Below are 17451 nucleotides of genomic sequence, written 5' to 3' on the forward strand. Positions count from 1 at the left end.
AAATAATTTGAAACAAATTTGATTGAACCTAACCATGTTTGTTACACAAGAAAATTCTTGTGAAACATAATGACTAAGCCTCCACTGTTGTGTTTGATTAAATCATCTCATCATTCTCAATTTTCTTTTCAACTCCCTTATTTCAATCCAATTTGTTTCATTGCCATCTTTTTTCTTTCAATTTGATCAGTTTCATTATTGTGTTCATCATGTCAGTGGAAAGCTCTGTAAGCAGCATCAATAGTGGGTCTTCATCTCATGCCAATAAAAAAGGTTATCAAACTGATACTCTCAATCCTTACTTCATTCATCCTAATGAAAATCATGCTTAAGTTCTTGTGTCCCTTTTCTTTCAAGCATCAACTACCATTCTTGGTATCGTTCCATGACCATGGTATTAAGATCCAAGAATAAACTTCACTTCATCAATGGTAGTTTGCCTCGACCGTTAGATGAAGATCCCAATTTTGTTACTCGGGACCGATGCAACACCATGATCATGTCATGGATTCACATTTCAGTTGAATCAGAAATAACTCAAAGCATACTATGGATGGATAATGTTGCCAAACTTTGGAATGAATTGAAAGATCGTCTCTATAAAGGACATGTGTTTAGAACTTCTGATATTCAGGAAGAAATATGCAATTTAAAACAAGGTGATTCTTCCATTTCTTCATATTATACAAAACTCAAGAAACGGTGGCAAGAAGTGGACAATTTTCGTCCAATTCTTGAGTGTTTTTGTGATTCTACTTGTCAAACGGTTACCAAAATTCGTGCATACATAGATGGTGATAAAGTTATGAGGTTTCTCAAAGGCTTGAGTGAATAATATTCAATTGCCAGATCAAAAATTATGTTGATGGATCCTCTTCCCAATATCTATAGAGTTTATTCTTTACTTGTTCAACAAGAAAGACAAGCCACATTACTTATTGATGAATCAAAGGTGTTGGCTTTTCCCAAATCAAATCATAGTCAGAACTATAACTTCAATCTTAACTCTAATTTTGTGGCAAAGGAACTAGAGGTGGCAGATCATTTAGTGGCAGAGGTAGAGGTACATGTTTTTGTACTCACTGTGGCATACCAATCATAGAGTCGATTCTTGCTTCAAAAAGCATGGTTTTCCCCCACATTGGAAGCAAGATGGCACAATCAACAATTATGTGGCTACAACTGAAAAAGAAGAAGAATCTCAAGTTAAATTCCATGAAGAAAATGAGCAGGATCATGGTAACTTGGTTTTCACACCAGATCAGCACAAAGCATTATTGGCCCTTCTTCAAGGTGCGTCTTCTTTACAAAATCACAACATCAATCATCTGAAAACTCAACCTGATATTGGCTTAGGTATCATATGTATTATCCTTAATACTCATAGACCTGAAAATTTCATTCTTGACACTAATGAACCTAACCATGTTTGTTACACAAGAAAATTCTTTCAATGCATGAAAACAATTAAACCTATAACCATTAAATTACCAAATAGAGCACTAGTCACCATCAACTTTGGTGGAACCATTCAATTTGACAACCATTTCTATATCATTGATGTACTATACATGCCGAATTTTTCCTTTAATCTTATCTCAGTCCCTAAGTTGACCAAAACATTAAATTTCCAATCGATGTTTAATGATATTGATTGCATAATACATGACACTTGCTCTAATAAGATGATAGACACAACTAGATTGAATGGTGGATTATATGTCTTGGCCTCTCCATTTGTTACCTTGCACCATATTCCATATGCTCACTCCATTAGTGTCTTGCATACTCCTTCTTTATACATGTCTCAAAACAGTAATCTTTGGCACTTAAGACTTGGCCATACTTCAACTACAAAATTATTTGAGTTGAATAAAAGTTTCCCTGTTATCAAATCTATTAATTCTACTTCTCCCTGTGATGTTTGTTTTTATGCTAAGCAAAAGAGACTTCAATTTTCCCTAGTTCTCATGTTTTTGCTTCTATTTTTTATTTGGTGCATATGGATATTTGGCCCCCCTATTCATACCATCTATGATGGGATACATATATTTCTTAACTGTTGTGGATGATAAAAGTATATTTACATGGTTATTCCTTATGAGGTTAAAATATGAATCTTCATCCCTCATCAAAAAATTTGTATCAATGATCAAAACTCAATTTAACCTTAACATTAAATGCATTATATCTGATAATGGTTGTGAATTCTTTCTCATTGATTTTTAGAAACAACTTGGCATCATTCATCAAACATCACGTGTCCGTACTCCTCAACAAAATAACATTGTTTAAAGGAAGCACCAACATGTCCTTGGCATTACTAGAGCAATCTTATCTGAAGCTCATTTACCTCCAATTTTTTGGGCTCGTGTTGTTGGTTATGCAGTTCATATCATAAATAGGTTACCTACTCTTTTCTTAAGGCATAAGTCACCTTAATAGATTCTATACAACATATTACCTGACATCACCAATTTAAGAGTTTTTGGATCATTATGTTTTGCTTCCAAAGTTGGATTCTAGATATAGGAAATTCATTTATCTAGGATACAAACCTGACATCAAAGGTCACATTTTATTTGAATTGCATTGTAAAGAGTTATTTGTGCCAATAGATGTTTTTTTATTTGAACAAAACTTTCCTTACAAATAATTTTCAGTACAAAATCATAATTCTGATTCCAAGTCTAATACTTACAATCATAATTATTTTGATGATTTTTTTATCACTTATACACATCTACCACACATGGACCTGTTTATCCCACTACTATCCAAAACCATGATATGGCCACTACTTAAAATCGCATATAATTTATTCCATTAGAGATAACATCACCTGATGCACTTGACTTGATCCATCAATTATCACCACCTATTTCAAATCCAATTAATGTTCCTGATACCAATCTTGCTTCATAAGCAACATTACCTGTCAAAAAATCTACTAGGCACATTAAACCCCCTACATATCCACAAGATTACCATTATAATCTTATTTCCAATACAGTCACCACTTCAGAAGCAGTTGCTCCTAATTCATCTTCTCAATGTAATTATCATATATCATCCCTATCGTATAATGCACTATCTCCTCAAATAAACATTTCACTCTTGATTTGTCTACCATTTGTGAACCTCAATCATATGCGTCAGCCATATGTGATACTAATTGGAGGGATACTATTTAAACTGAATTGGTTGCTCTGATCAAAAGTAACACTTGGAATCTTGTCCCTTTACCTTCACATAAGAAGTCCATTGAATGCAAAAAGGGTGTTAAAATTTAAGTTGCATGCCAATGGTACTGTTGAAAGGTATAAGGAACAATTGCTTGCCAAGGGTTTTACTCAAACTGAATGGTTGGGTTATATGGACACTCTTAGCCCTATGGTCAAAATGACAAAAATTCAAGTGCTTATATCCATTGTAGTTGTTCAAAACTAGCTACTTTTCCAACTTGATGTTAATACAACTTTTCTTCATGGAGATCTTAATGAAGAAGTATACATTAAGGCGCCTCTAGGTCTTGACTTGACTCATTTAAATCTTGTGCGTAAATTGCAAAGGTCACTCTATGGATTGAAAAAAGCAAGTCGGCAGTGGAACACTAAACTTTCTAATACACTAATATCTATAATATATCTTCAATAAAAAGATGACTATTCTCTCTTCATCAAGAATTCCTCCAAAGGTTTTACAATTATCCTTATCTATGTGGATGATTTGGTTTTAGGAGGAATTGACCTTGAAGGAATCCAACAACTCAAAATTATCCTGAATGACATGTTAGCATCAAATATTTAGGAGTATTAAAATACATCCTAGGTTTTGAAATTGCTTGAACCACATAAGGCATATCTATTTGTTAAAGGAAATATGCTCTAGATCTGATACTTGATGCATGTCTTATTGGAGCAAAACCATTCAACACACCAATGCAACCTGATTTGCAACTTCATAAAACACTTGGCACTCCTCTTTTTGAACCTACTTCATACAGAAGACCATTGGTAGGCTACTCTATCTCACTCACTCCAAACCTGAGATAGCTTATGCAGTAAGCAAACATATCCAATTCTTTGATGCTCCGACTGACAAGCATATGTTAGCTAGCCTACGTGTGCTACATTCTCTAATAAATAACCCAAGTTAAGGTTTATTCTTTAGCTCTTCTTCCATATTATGTCTCAAGGGGTTCTTTGATTCTGGCTGGGGGCATGCCTTGACACACGTAGATCCACCACAGACATATGTTACTTTCTTGGCAAGTCACTTATTAGATGGAAATGTAAGAAACATGTTATTGTGTCTCGATCTTCTCTGAGGCTAAGTATAGAGAATTAGCTCATACTACTTGTGAAGGCATTTGCCTTCTCTCTTTACTCAATAATTTTCATCTTTCACACCAAATGCCAATCATCATCTATTGTGACAACAAATATGCACTATACATAGTTTCCAATCCAGTTTTTCATGAGAATGAAACATATAAAAATTGATTTCCATGTGGTTCGAGATAAAGTGTCAGATGGAATTGTACATCTCATGTTTGTTACTTCAAAGGAGTGGATTGCTGATATCCTTACCAAATCATTACGTCCGAGCCCATTTTATAATCTACAAGCTAAACTAGGAATGATTGAAATACATTCTACCTTGAGTGGGGATGTTGAATCTAATGATAAAATAAGAATAAGAAGTAGCTAACTAGTTTATAGAAAATAATAACTGAATTTTAACTAAGTTAATTAATTGGTTAGACACTTACTATATTGGTTAGTAGCATTAGCTTACTATATAAGTTACCAATCTCCCTTGTTTGTAATAATTTAGATGATTTGTAATGAAAAGTTCCAATAATATTTTCTCCTTACTATTTTTCAATACTTTAGTTCATCTAGCTTGAGTCTTAACAAAAACACTTTCTTGTTCCTTCCAACGACAATGCTTTATAAGAAAAACATTAATATTTTCCAGCTAACAAAAAAATAAATGTTTTTTATTTATTTTTAAACCGTTCTCATTTTCTTACCTATGAGAGGGATCTAAAACCATTATCGTTTAGTTAAGATTTTTAAGAGAGCTACCTATAGAAGGGATATTATCGTTTAGTTAAGATTTTTAAGAGAGCTAATTGCCAAATTGGTTTAAAATGTGATTTTTTTTAAAATAACCACCTTTTTCAAAAATTATTCCAAAATATCAAGTTTTTCGATTTTTTTTGAAATAACCATATTTTAAAAAAGATGCGTCATATGAACGGGCGCATCCGTCTTGGCCCAAGAGGAGGCGCCTAAGGCCTTAGCGCCTGCATTGGAGGCCTCATAAGAAGGCACCTAAGGCCTTGGCACCTGCATTGTGCCTCATGAGGAGGCGCCAATGCCTATGGCGCCTGCATGTATTGACATGTTAGGTGCCTAGCCTCTTGTTGTATGCATTTTATATCCCTTATGTTTAAAAACCTCGCCCTGGATGCAATATTTTTCACAAAAATCTTCCCCTACTACCATATTTTCTTTCATTCAACTCCACTCTCCTTCAAATTTTTGTGTTTTAACCATGTCTGAATACATTCACAAGAGAAATGTCGATTTAATATTTTCAGTCGATGTGACTCCGATAAAGATTAGACTATGGAATATAGATTTGTTTGAACGTCTTAATCGGATGTTGAACAGTTGGTTAGATGGAGAAATTGGGGATGGTGAAAGGATTAGAAGAATCCAATGGCTTGTGTCCACGTTCAACCAAAATGGAGAAGTGCGTGAATGGATGGATATTAAGACTGACCAAGACATTCATATGATGATGCATTACATGTTCAAAATTGTTTTTATGGTTGTAATCGCCTAGTTATTGTATGGTAGTTGTTTTAATTATTTGTGTTGTTGTTTATGTAATGATATTTGCTCATAAACTTATAATATGAAATAAATTTAATTTTTCATATATTGCAAGAGAGGTACATTTGAATTTATCTGGTTGTGCTCGTTCCAACACTAAGACAGTTAGTACGATTTTGACCTGACTGACGGCATGAACTACATAATCTAACCATTTTGTTCACCGTATCCATTTAGGTTTGAATCCGGGTGCTATTTGGGTGACCCTTTTTCTTCCTTCACATAACTTCGTTGTTCCAGAAAATGTCCCCTTGATATTCTGGCCAGTAATCCTCTCTTGCCACTACGGAAAAACTAATTTTATAAATATTTCATAGGCTGGTGACTTTGTAAACTTCAGATAGCAAGTAGGATGAATCCCTTCGAACCTTTGAGCATGCCACAATGACATGAGTGCAAGGCGTACGAAAGTCTTGAAACTTTCTGCAGTCGCACCAACCTCTATCTAGTTCAACTCTATATTGTCCCATCGGCATGCCCTCATTGTGATCCATGGACTCGACAACAGTATACCAATCTTTAGTGAGGTCAAACACTGTAACCACATGTGTGTTTTCTTTGGCAGTTTCATGTCTAATGAATTTCATTGAAGCATCACTGAACAACTGCCCAGATTTCAACACTGAACTCCATTTGGAGCGTCTGGTTTCAAACAGTGCCCCTAGCCTGAAATATGTTGCCTGCACCAAAGCGGTTATTGGTAGGTTACAAATATCTTTGAAGAAGAGTTCATTGATTCCACAAGATTTTTTGTCATGTGGCCCCAACGTTGACCGTTGTTGTATGCCCTAATCCACTTCTCCAATGGAATACTATCGATCCACCGTACTACATCTTTGTTTGACAATCTTATTTCTTTGAGGTAGTGTTTGAAAGAAGGTTCTGATAATGTGTAACCTACATTGACAAACTTCTTCCGCAACGTCTTATCTTTGATTTCCCGCATGAAATTCTGAGCAATATGTTTAATATAGAAGACACGCGTCGAAGGAGGATTATGCCAGCCATTATCAATGTTATCATATGCACGGATGATTGAAGGGTGTCAGTCGGAGATCAAACATAAGTTAAGCTGAGGTGCAACGTGCAATCAGAGATTTCTTAGGAAAAAACTCCATCCCTCAGCAGTCTCCCCTTCTACAAGGGCAAAGGTGATTGGAAAAATGTTGTTGTTGCCATCTTGTGCCACTGTCATCAGTAACGTTCACTTGTATTTCTCGTACAACCATGTACCATCAATTTGTATAATTGGTTTATAGAAAGAAAAACCTATGATGCATGGTTGATACGCCTAGAATAGATGGTGGAATATTCCATTCTAAACAACACATGTCCCGTCTGGTGTATACGCGGACAACGTTTCCAACTTGACAATAGTCCCTGGAGCATACTGTTTTAGAGCCAACAGGTATTTTGGAAGTTATTTATAAGACTCCTCCCAATTTCCAAACACTTTTTCAACAACCTTTGTCCTAGCTATCCATGCCTTCCTATATGATGGAGTGTACTCGTACTCTGCCCTAATATGCGAGATTATTGTACTCACCTTTAACGATGGATTGTCGCCAATGACAGACAATATTTCATCGCATATTAGCTGAGAGCTTAATTTCCGATGATTCTGCATTGGGTTTGTCGGCATGCATGTGTGAACTGGACCCATGGATCCAATCTCTCAAGATTCATTCCTCTTCCGGTACGAAACTGACAACCTAAAAAGGCAATGCTCATTCGGACAATAAATTTTGTACCTCAATGTGTTAGTTCTATCAACTCTAAAATCATCTGATAGTTCCGGCTTTTACACATTCCTATTTCCAGAAAGTATAGGTAATTCAGTAAATATTATGTATTTGCCGTTGTTACGTAACATTAATAAGGTAAGCACATATAGTTGGGGTTCAACTGTGTTGGCCCATCTATATAGTGCAATGTGTAAAAATGAAAAAAAGAATACTTGTACATTTTTTTCATGTGCGTATTTCCTACAAGCATGGGGTTGGTCAAGAATGCCGTCACTCGCCCCGATAAACCAGAACCCATTCATGTTCCCGTTTGCAACAAAGTAAGTGTAACACTTTACCACTTAATTAATTATATTTTATATTACAATTAACTATAAATAATATTTTTCAATTTTTTTTATCTAAGATGGTCAGTAAGGGGGATGAACTACAATAGGTGTCTGAAACACGCTATAATAGTCTATCACAATCTGTTGGACCACATTGGACCAAACTATGTAATACTCCTACACAACTATATTTTAATTTAAAAATACTTATCAAATTATTTATCATCTAATCATTTCGTATTGTTTTACAGTTTATTTGAATGTCATATATAGGTCTTGAGTATGATGTGAATCACGACGATGCTGCAGTTTAGACACCAAAGACACAAATTATTCGGTTCACTACTGTGGAAATGCACTAGAGTGATCGGGTCAAACTGTAGTTTAGCATGCAACAACAGATTCCAGAACCTCCGACGTGTTTGGGGAATTGGCATAAAAAAAGAGTTGATGCCCAATGGGATTATTCCGACTAAAGATACTTTACAAAAGAGATGTGTCGTTAATGGAGGAATCAACGACAATACATCTTAAAAGTCATCCATGGTGCAAGACCAACTCAACAATATATGGCATGATTTAGGTCGGTAACAACTTAACAATTTGTGTCTGAACCGCGATATTTGATGGATCCATGCCAATTAGCTTCGTCATCGTACACCCAACAACAAGTCCTCGTCCAACACCAATGTCAAACCACCCAAATCCAACAACCAACCTCATAATATCAACCTACCACATACACCCAACAACGAAATACCCAACTTCGTAACCCATTCATGACATCCACCCAACAACCAAACACCCAACGTCGCAATCCATTCATGCCACCCATCCAACCACAAAACCAAGAATCAAACCCTACCCACCAACAACCATATGATTCAACCACAACCGTCCATAGCCTAGATAATTCATATGGGTCACTTTATCATATCCCCCCACCAATGACCACTCAAACAATCCAACACCGAAACACACAACCATTATTTAACTATAGGACGCCCCAAGAACCATTGCTTCGTTTCCAAAATGATTCAATGTCCCAATTCGGGCAACTATGCCGTCCATAATCTATCCAACCCCATCGACCTACCTACGATGGCATGGGCACCGAACTCCATTATGAAAGTGTCGTTGGCCAGAGCCCCTCCGGATATTGGGAACAAATGATGACACATCTGTCAAATACCGCTGGAACTTCGGCCGGGCCTTCACACCAGCCATCACTCGATCAGGTCAGCACACAAATAACCCAAACACCTTAGGAAAATCGTGGGAGACCTCAGAGACAAACTAACGCACTTGGATGTGGAACAGGGGGACGTTCCGATCGGGCCAGTCATTAAGTTTTTGTCAATCCCATGTAACATTTATTGTAGCATGAATAAAAAAAATTTACATTATTTTTTATTATTTCATAAATAAATAAAAAATTAAAAGAAAAAAATTGGCGCCATAGGCATTGGCGCCTCCTCATGAGGCTTCCAATGTAGGCGCCAAGGCCTTAGGCGCCTCCTCTTGGCGCATTATGGATGCGCCAGTTCAACTGGCGCATCTTCTTTTAAATGTGGCTATTTCGAATTTTTTTTGAAAAACTTGTTAGTTTGGAATTAATTTTGAAATGTTGATTATTTTGAAAAAAAATCCTTAAAACGTTCTAAAAGTCTTAAAAGTTTTACGTGCCTGATATGACTCGTCATTTATATTTGTTTTGCTCTTTTCACATAAGTCTTATGCTGGAGTGCAAGTTGTTTTAATAAATTCCATTGATTAAAAAAAGTTGTAGATTTTTTTAATTATAAATTATACATAAATAAAATACATAGACACGTACACAAAAATCAAATAACTCAGAATCACATAATTATGCCAATCATTTTCACAATATTCAACTTTCTATTACCTATCTCAGAGGGCTTAACCAAAAGTGACACATTTATCAATTACCAACAACAATTTTTATAATCAAACTGAAAAAGTAATGAAATTACATTAATATTGTGCGCCAAGAGTCTTAAGTGGTGGAGAATGAGTAAGAATTGAGTTTTCCTACCCTTACTCTGATTATTTTGAACACTAGACGTTTGACTTGTTTGTTTAGAATATTCAACTCCGTCCCTAGACTTTAGTGCAATCTAATCACAAACAATCTTTTCATAAACCCTTCTTTAAGGTAAAATAAACATAACCCATCAAACTCACTTTTTTGCTTTAGGGCATCACTTCGAAAACCCTTTTTCAAGGTAAAATCAATCAACCCACACACATTTTCTACTCTGGACTATGAAGCTCTGATTCTTCATCACCTGATGAATGATATGTAGGCACAAAGGCCACAATCCTTGGCGAGTATAATAATAAAAAAATCCCATTCTTTCACACTCTTTTGAAAATAAAATAAAAAACGAGATAAAGACCCACGCACGAAGAGAACTTAAATGGTTCCCATGGAGTACCATGGACGTGACGGGTGCTAATACCTTCCCCTTGGGTAACCGACTTCCGAACCCAATATTGCGAGACTGATTCTTTATCCGTAATTCACGCTCCCCATGCGCACACCTTTTTCCTGAGGGTTTTATCGATTATTTCCCCTTTCCTTTCTTATAGGAACAAATAAAATTCGGTGGCGACTCTTCTGATGTCAATTTCAGTTTCGAAGTCCCCATATTCGTTTACCCCTTGTAGCGATAACCATGGAGGCTGATTGTTTCAGCTATGCTAGGAAATGTCATAAATGTCAAATTTATGCTAACAAAGTACATGTACCGTCAATGCTACTGAATGTTTGACATCACCTTGGCATTTCTTAATGTGGGGCATCGACATGATTGGCGCCATAGAGTGTAAAGCTTCTAATGGTCATTGTTTTATCCTAGTTTCCATTAATTAATTTACCAAATAGGTATAATTCGCTTCCTACACCAACGCGACGAGACAAGTGGTCGCCCGTTTTCTCAAGAAGGAGATTATCTACCACAATAGAGTTCTAAGCAAGATCATCAACAATAATGGTTCGAACCTCAACAACAAGATAATGACAGAATTGTGTGAGAGTTTCAAGATTGACCACCATAATTCTTCTCCATATCGTCCAAAGATGAATGACATTATTGAGGCTGCCAACAAAAACATCAAGAAGATCCTGAAAAAGATGGTGAAAACCTACAAGGATTGGCATGAAATGCTACCATTTACATTGCATGGATACCATACCTCAATCCGCACTTCAACAGGGGCAACCTCATTCTGCTCAATCTATGGGATGGAAGTAGTTCTCCCAGTCAAAGTAAAGATACCATCAATGAGAATTCTGATGAAAACCAAGCTAGATGGAGCTGAATGGATTCAAAACAATTATCATCAGCTCAACCTCATTGATGAGAAGCGCATGACCGCTCTGTACCATGGACAATTGTATCAACAACGATTCAAGAGAGCATTTGACAAGAAAGTCCATCCTAAAGAGTTCAAGGAAGGATATCTCGTGCTCAAGAAGATCTTTCCCATACACAAGGATTCATATGGGAAGTGAAATCCCAGTTATGAAGGCCTATACGTTGTAAAAAAACATACTCTTGGAGGTGCTCTATTTCTTACAACTATGGATGGTGAAGAGCTCACTCACCCCATGAACTCTGATATAGTCAAAAGATATTATGCCTAATAATAATCCACTAAGTCGAAAACCTAAAAAGGAGACTTAGGGAAAAATGAGTATCCCGGTAGACTGAAAAGCAAAAAGGACGGTCCAGGGAAAAGTTAGGGATAAATAAAAAAAATGATAGCTTGATAAGTTGAAAGCCTGAAAAGGAAGCTTAGGAAAAAAAACGTCCTAGTGGATTGAAAATCCGAAAGGGCGGTCCAGAAAAAAGTTAGGGACAAAAGGCAAAGACTGCATCAGACAAAACTAATTAATACAAAAGAGCCAAAGGCGGAACATCAATCCAGGTGCTCCCTTTAGAAGTAAGGTTTTGCGGAGCCATGGTTATTAGGGATAATAGTGGTCATTGTGATTCAATGTAAACCTTTTCCCATTGCCATTTTAAAATTTATAACATTCCATGGAGTTACACCATTTATGTGCTACCATTCTTGAATAAATACAAGTTTTCCTATCAATTTCTATCATTTGCTGTTTTTCTCTGCCTTTTCTTTATTATGCAAAATGTCATTTATTTGTTAATAATGAAATTTTTTAACTTAAAAGGAATATTTAGCACATTGAAAAAACACAATTTTGCTTTGACATGTGAGAATATTGAAAGGAAATCTTTTATTTTCCCCGTAAGTCTCAAGGTTGTAAGACTTCTCCTGGATAATCACAGCAGGAATATCCATGGAGAATAACTCATCAATCCTCTGAAAGAGTCCTCTTGGCTAGTTGTGACTATCAAGATTGATAGATCCTCCTTTGATTCAGAACCTCTATAAAGCTTCTACAAACTCCCAGTCTGCATAATGTTAGAATTTACATATCATGATAATTCATATATCATGCATATAAGAAAATCAAATCATGTGTAGCCTGAAGTGTACTTCTTGCTCATTTGCATTATCTCATGTCTCGCTGTTGATTGTTATCCCTTGACCCCCAAGTCCAGTTGTTATTGGCACTTTCCAAAGTCTAGTTGTCATTGGCATTGCTTGCAAATCAAATTGTTATTGGTATATCCAAAGTACAATTGTCACTGGAATTGTTTAAAACCCAATTGTTATTGGTACTCTCCGAAGTCCAATTGTCACTGGCATCTTGTTCAAAACCTAGTTGTTGACAGTATATGCTTTGAAAATCGAATTGTTATTGGTATCCTTGAGTTCTAGTTGTCACTAGTATTGTTTCAAAGCCCAATTGTTATTGGTATTCAAAGTCTATTTGTTATTGGCATAGTTTAAAGTCCAGTTTTCACTGGCACCATTTGTCAAAATTCCAATTTTTATTAGTAACCAAAGTATGGTCGTTACCAACATGCATCTTTTAAATTCTAGTTGTAACTCGAACCTTATTTTCTAAGTCGAATTATTATTGGCATCCAAAGTCCAGTTGTCACTAGCACCATTGTCCAAGCCTGGTTGTTACCATCTTTACTCTCGAAGTCTAATTGTCATTGGAACCTTTTAAAGTTCAATTGTCATTGGCACGCTGTCTTAAAATCCAATTGTTATTGGTATCTCAAGTCCAGTTGTCACTGGCATCACTTGTAAATTTTGGTTGTTACCAGTGTATGTATTCCAAATCCAGTTGTCACTGGTGTCTCTTTATAGTCTGGTTGTCACCAGTATCTATTTTTAAGTCCAGTTGTAACTGGCATCCCCTACAAAATCCAATTGAAATTTGTACATTTTAAAGTCCAATTATAACTGGTACATTTTAAAATCCAATTGTAACTGGTACCTTTTAAAGTCCACTTGTTACTGGCGCTGCTTGTAAGTCTAATTGTCATTGGCATCATTTAAAGCCCAGTTGTGACTGACACTCTGTTTTAAAATCCAATTGTAATTGGTCTCTTAAGTCCACTTGTTACTAGCACTGTTTGTAAGTCCAATTGTCATTGGCATCACCTTTAAAGTCAAGTTGTAACTGGCACCGATCCGTTTGAAGTTGGTTGTAACAAATACTTATGGTATAAGTCCAACTGTTGTTGGCACCTATAGAGAGTCTTATACCCTATTTATCCTGATGTTTCCTAGAAAGTCATGCATGACTCGTCATTCTTAGGAATTCCTAGAATTATGGATGTCTTTCCTGTTGGAAGACTCTGACTTTTTGTCTTGGTTGATTTCTATGTAAAGAATCATAATAGCTTTTGCATGGATGTTTTTCTTGTCAGAAAACTCCCGAATTTTATTTTGGACGATCTCTTTGTAAAGAATCTTCATGCTTCTGTTTGCATAGATAACTTTCTTGTAAGGAAGCTCTCGAGCTTGTCATGAGTCGATTTTCCTTGTTGGGAATCCCTTTTACTGATCGATTGATTTTGTTGTAAGAAAATTCTCGAACAATGTGACATTTGGTTTCATTGTTATGAATCCCCAAAGTCTTTGATTGGATGTTTCTTGTCAGAAAACCCAGAATTTTGTCTTGGACAATTTCTTTGTAAAGAATCACCAAGTTTCTTTTGTGTGGATGCTTTTCTTGTGAGAGAGCTCCCAACTTTGTCTTTTTTGTATTCCTTGTTAGGAATCACCGTTTTGTTTTGATTTTGACGATTTTCTTGTTAGAAAACTCTGAATCTTTGTGTAGAATGCATTTCTTGTCAGAAATCTCCTAACCTTTTGAATTCTCTTATATTCTAAAGTGTTGTTCTTCAACTTTCAACTTGAATACTCCCTAGTGTGTCTGTTCTCCAGCAAGATTGTTATCCCCAGCGAGTTTCTACCCTCATTTTTGTTTTCTGTGGGCCATTGTTACCCTTATCTCCAGCATTCGACTTAATTTCGTTATACCGTCGATTTTTTTATCAATACATTGACTGTATTTCATCATGTTATGACCTTTTGCATACTACATCCATTTTTTGTCGATATTCACAAACTGGATTTGAGCATATTACCTAAGGTTTTGCTTGCAATTCTTAACTTCAATTTTCCTTGCAAGTTCTTGCGTTATGTGACATTAATTCGCATCCTCACATCACGATCTTAATTTGTGCACGCTTCATTTCTTGATTGCTTTATTTATCTAGTTCTAACACATGAGTAAAATAAACCCTTTTTTTCAAAAAGAACAAAAATAAAGCCTTGATCCAGCGTCGATTATTTTCACAAAGATCAAACCATTCATCCATTTCAAACCTTCTATTTCATTTCACTCTCAATCCATTTCTATAAATTGCTTAATTTTTCAATCCATTCAAAATTTCTCAAACTATTCCATCAAACCTCCTCTACAATCGCTAATCAAATGCTTGATCCAATTTCAAGTCATTTTCTCAATAAAAATAAAAAACACTTAACCACTATTGAGAACTTTTCAATAAGAGAGATGAAATAAAAGGGGTGTAGCCAACGAACTCCTGAGAGTTATATCTGAGATGTAGTTCTCATCAATCCAAACTCTTATCATCCTTAAATAAATTCTACAACACTTAATAAACCTTGACTAGTTTCGAGTGCGCTTTATCCAACAAACTCCAAAAAAATTTAAAAATATCAAAACCCTTTTGCAATTAAGATGAAAAATGAGCAGGGTGTATTCCATGAATTCCCGAGACTTAGGAACTGAGATGTAGTTCTCGTCTCTCCGAACTCTCTCATCATCCAAAAATACTTCAAACCAATCAAATTATTTTCTCGCCGTCGTGCGATTAATCCTTAAACCCTTTTCATAAACGAAAGGTATTTTTTTCTAGAGACGATGTAAAAATAATGTTTCGTCCACTTGAACGTGTGAGTAAGCTAGTAGCGTTACCCACAAATGTTGGTTTGTAAATCCATTCGGTCGTGATGCAAATGTTTCCTTCTCCATTGGTTTTGGGTAGCCAACAATGTTTTTCGATTTACATAAAGTAACTTTCTCTAAAATCCACCAACAAACAAACATTTTCTACCCAGAACTACGTAAGCCTTGAGTTCTGTATTGTACCCAGAGATACGTAGGAGTAGGATTTGTAAATATTTTCAGGCCCATTAATAAAAAACTTAGGTTTAGTTCCTTTCTTCGGACATTAATAAAAATCCAAAAACATTTTCTCTTTTCTTTTGGTCCCATTCTTCTTTCCCTCTTAATAACTCAAGAAGCATAACATTTCTAAGCTGACACTAACATGCACAATTAACCTAATGGTTCCCGCTGAGTACAACGGATGTGAGGGATGCTAATACCTTCCCCTTGCGTAATCGACTCTCGAGCCCTGATTTGGTTGCGACGACCAATATCATTGTCATTATTTCTTGGGTTTTATTGATATTTCCCCTTTCCTTTTTAGGAATAAATAAAGTTGGGTGGCGACTATGTTTAGTCCATTATGCGAGCGTTAATTGTGCTTCTCTAGGCCGTGTTCTCGTTTTTTCGAGGTGCGACACACGCCTTCCTAGAATATGCAAATACCAAGAGAACTCCTTAGTATTTTACTCATATTATACTCATTTACTAATCCATAAATTCAGAACACCATGTCTGATACATTTATCCCAGCAATTGGCCTATAACTAATCCTTAGCACCCTATGAGGAATACTAACATCCTTAACCTCAATCACCTTAAACAAGTTTCAGTATTCAGTAATGCCAGCGACCTTATTTGTAGATACTTATTTTCTACACCTTCTTGATCATAGTATTTTCACACGAAGGAACCTTGCTTTTGTCTAATCAATCTAGAGTAAAAGATGAAGGTTTCAAAAATTGCCCTCTATCATGTACCTTTTTAGGCTCCTTGACCAGCTTTTCACAGCTATGACCATCATCAGTAGAAGTCTTTATTAGCCAAACGATTTTCTTGACTCCTTTGCAACAACGACCTTATACACTTGGCTTCTTTTCAGTTGAAGTCCATATCTGAAGAACCTTCTTCGACTTCTAACTACTTGTGACATCCTTATGAATTATTTTCCTTCCAACTTCTTTCCTTAAGGTGGATACAATGTCTGGGGAATTTTATACAACATCTGTCTCAGGTTCACATGATTGAAAAAATCTTCTATTTATTTCAGAATTAACAACGAAACCTTGTTCATCCTTCCTCTGAGTTGGAAACTTAGTTACTAACATGTCACATGTGTTGTCTAGCGCATCCTGGTTGACATCTTCATTACCCTTTTATGATATCATTGATAACATAGTTGCTCCACAGTAGTTGAGTACAACTCCTACAGTATATATACCTTGAGAGTCACATGTGTAGTGTTTGCGAGATTTTGAGTTTATCGGAATAACTAACTGCAAGTGTACAGTCTATCGCGTAGTTTTAAAATATATCAATCCCACAGAGGCCAATAGTCAAATCTATCGTTTCTAATTGTTACGGTGTTTATCTAAGGCGAATGATTTAAGAGTGGGACAAGAAAATAATAAACTTTAATAAATTAGAGCAAGTAATACTAGAACGTGATTCGTATCAATTAACAGTACTCTTGATAGCTTCTAATAGGATTACTGTACGAGGCAATATTTTCTATCTTGAAAAGAATTCAATTAAACAGGGATTGTCGCTTCCTCGTATTCAGAACCAGATTTTACTCTTTAATTTATATTGTCCATTGTCACATATGACCGACGTTAATTGCATCAAAGTAGTAAATCTTATTTTAAGGAATTAGATTCTTTACTTAGTCAAAAAGTGATTTTGATTCGTAAGTTTAAATAAAAAGGGTCCCTAGCTTCCGCTTAGGTGACCGGGCCCTAACCCTATAGGTGCGCGTTCGCAAATAGTTTTAAAACATTCTTCTAGAAATATTAAACCTCCTAAGTAATTAATAAAGTGCTTTCGCGGTTTTTACTAACCAAAAATAACCAATTTTAATT

General features: G+C 35.8%; 1 protein-coding gene across 1 annotated transcript; it reads left to right on the forward strand.

Moving 5' to 3' along the window:
- Positions 1-391: 391 nt before the first annotated feature.
- Positions 392-8297, forward strand: LOC127135894 (uncharacterized). Its single transcript, XM_051062520.1, has 4 exons — positions 392-810; positions 892-1063; positions 1149-1293; positions 8257-8297. Exons 1-4 carry the CDS (start codon positions 392-394, stop codon positions 8295-8297), a joined length of 777 nt encoding a protein of 258 aa, XP_050918477.1.
- Positions 8298-17451: the final 9154 nt, after the last annotated feature.

Source organism: Lathyrus oleraceus, chromosome 4, assembly GCF_024323335.1.
Source record: "Lathyrus oleraceus cultivar Zhongwan6 chromosome 4, CAAS_Psat_ZW6_1.0, whole genome shotgun sequence".
Classification (NCBI taxonomy): domain Eukaryota; kingdom Viridiplantae; phylum Streptophyta; class Magnoliopsida; order Fabales; family Fabaceae; genus Lathyrus; species Lathyrus oleraceus.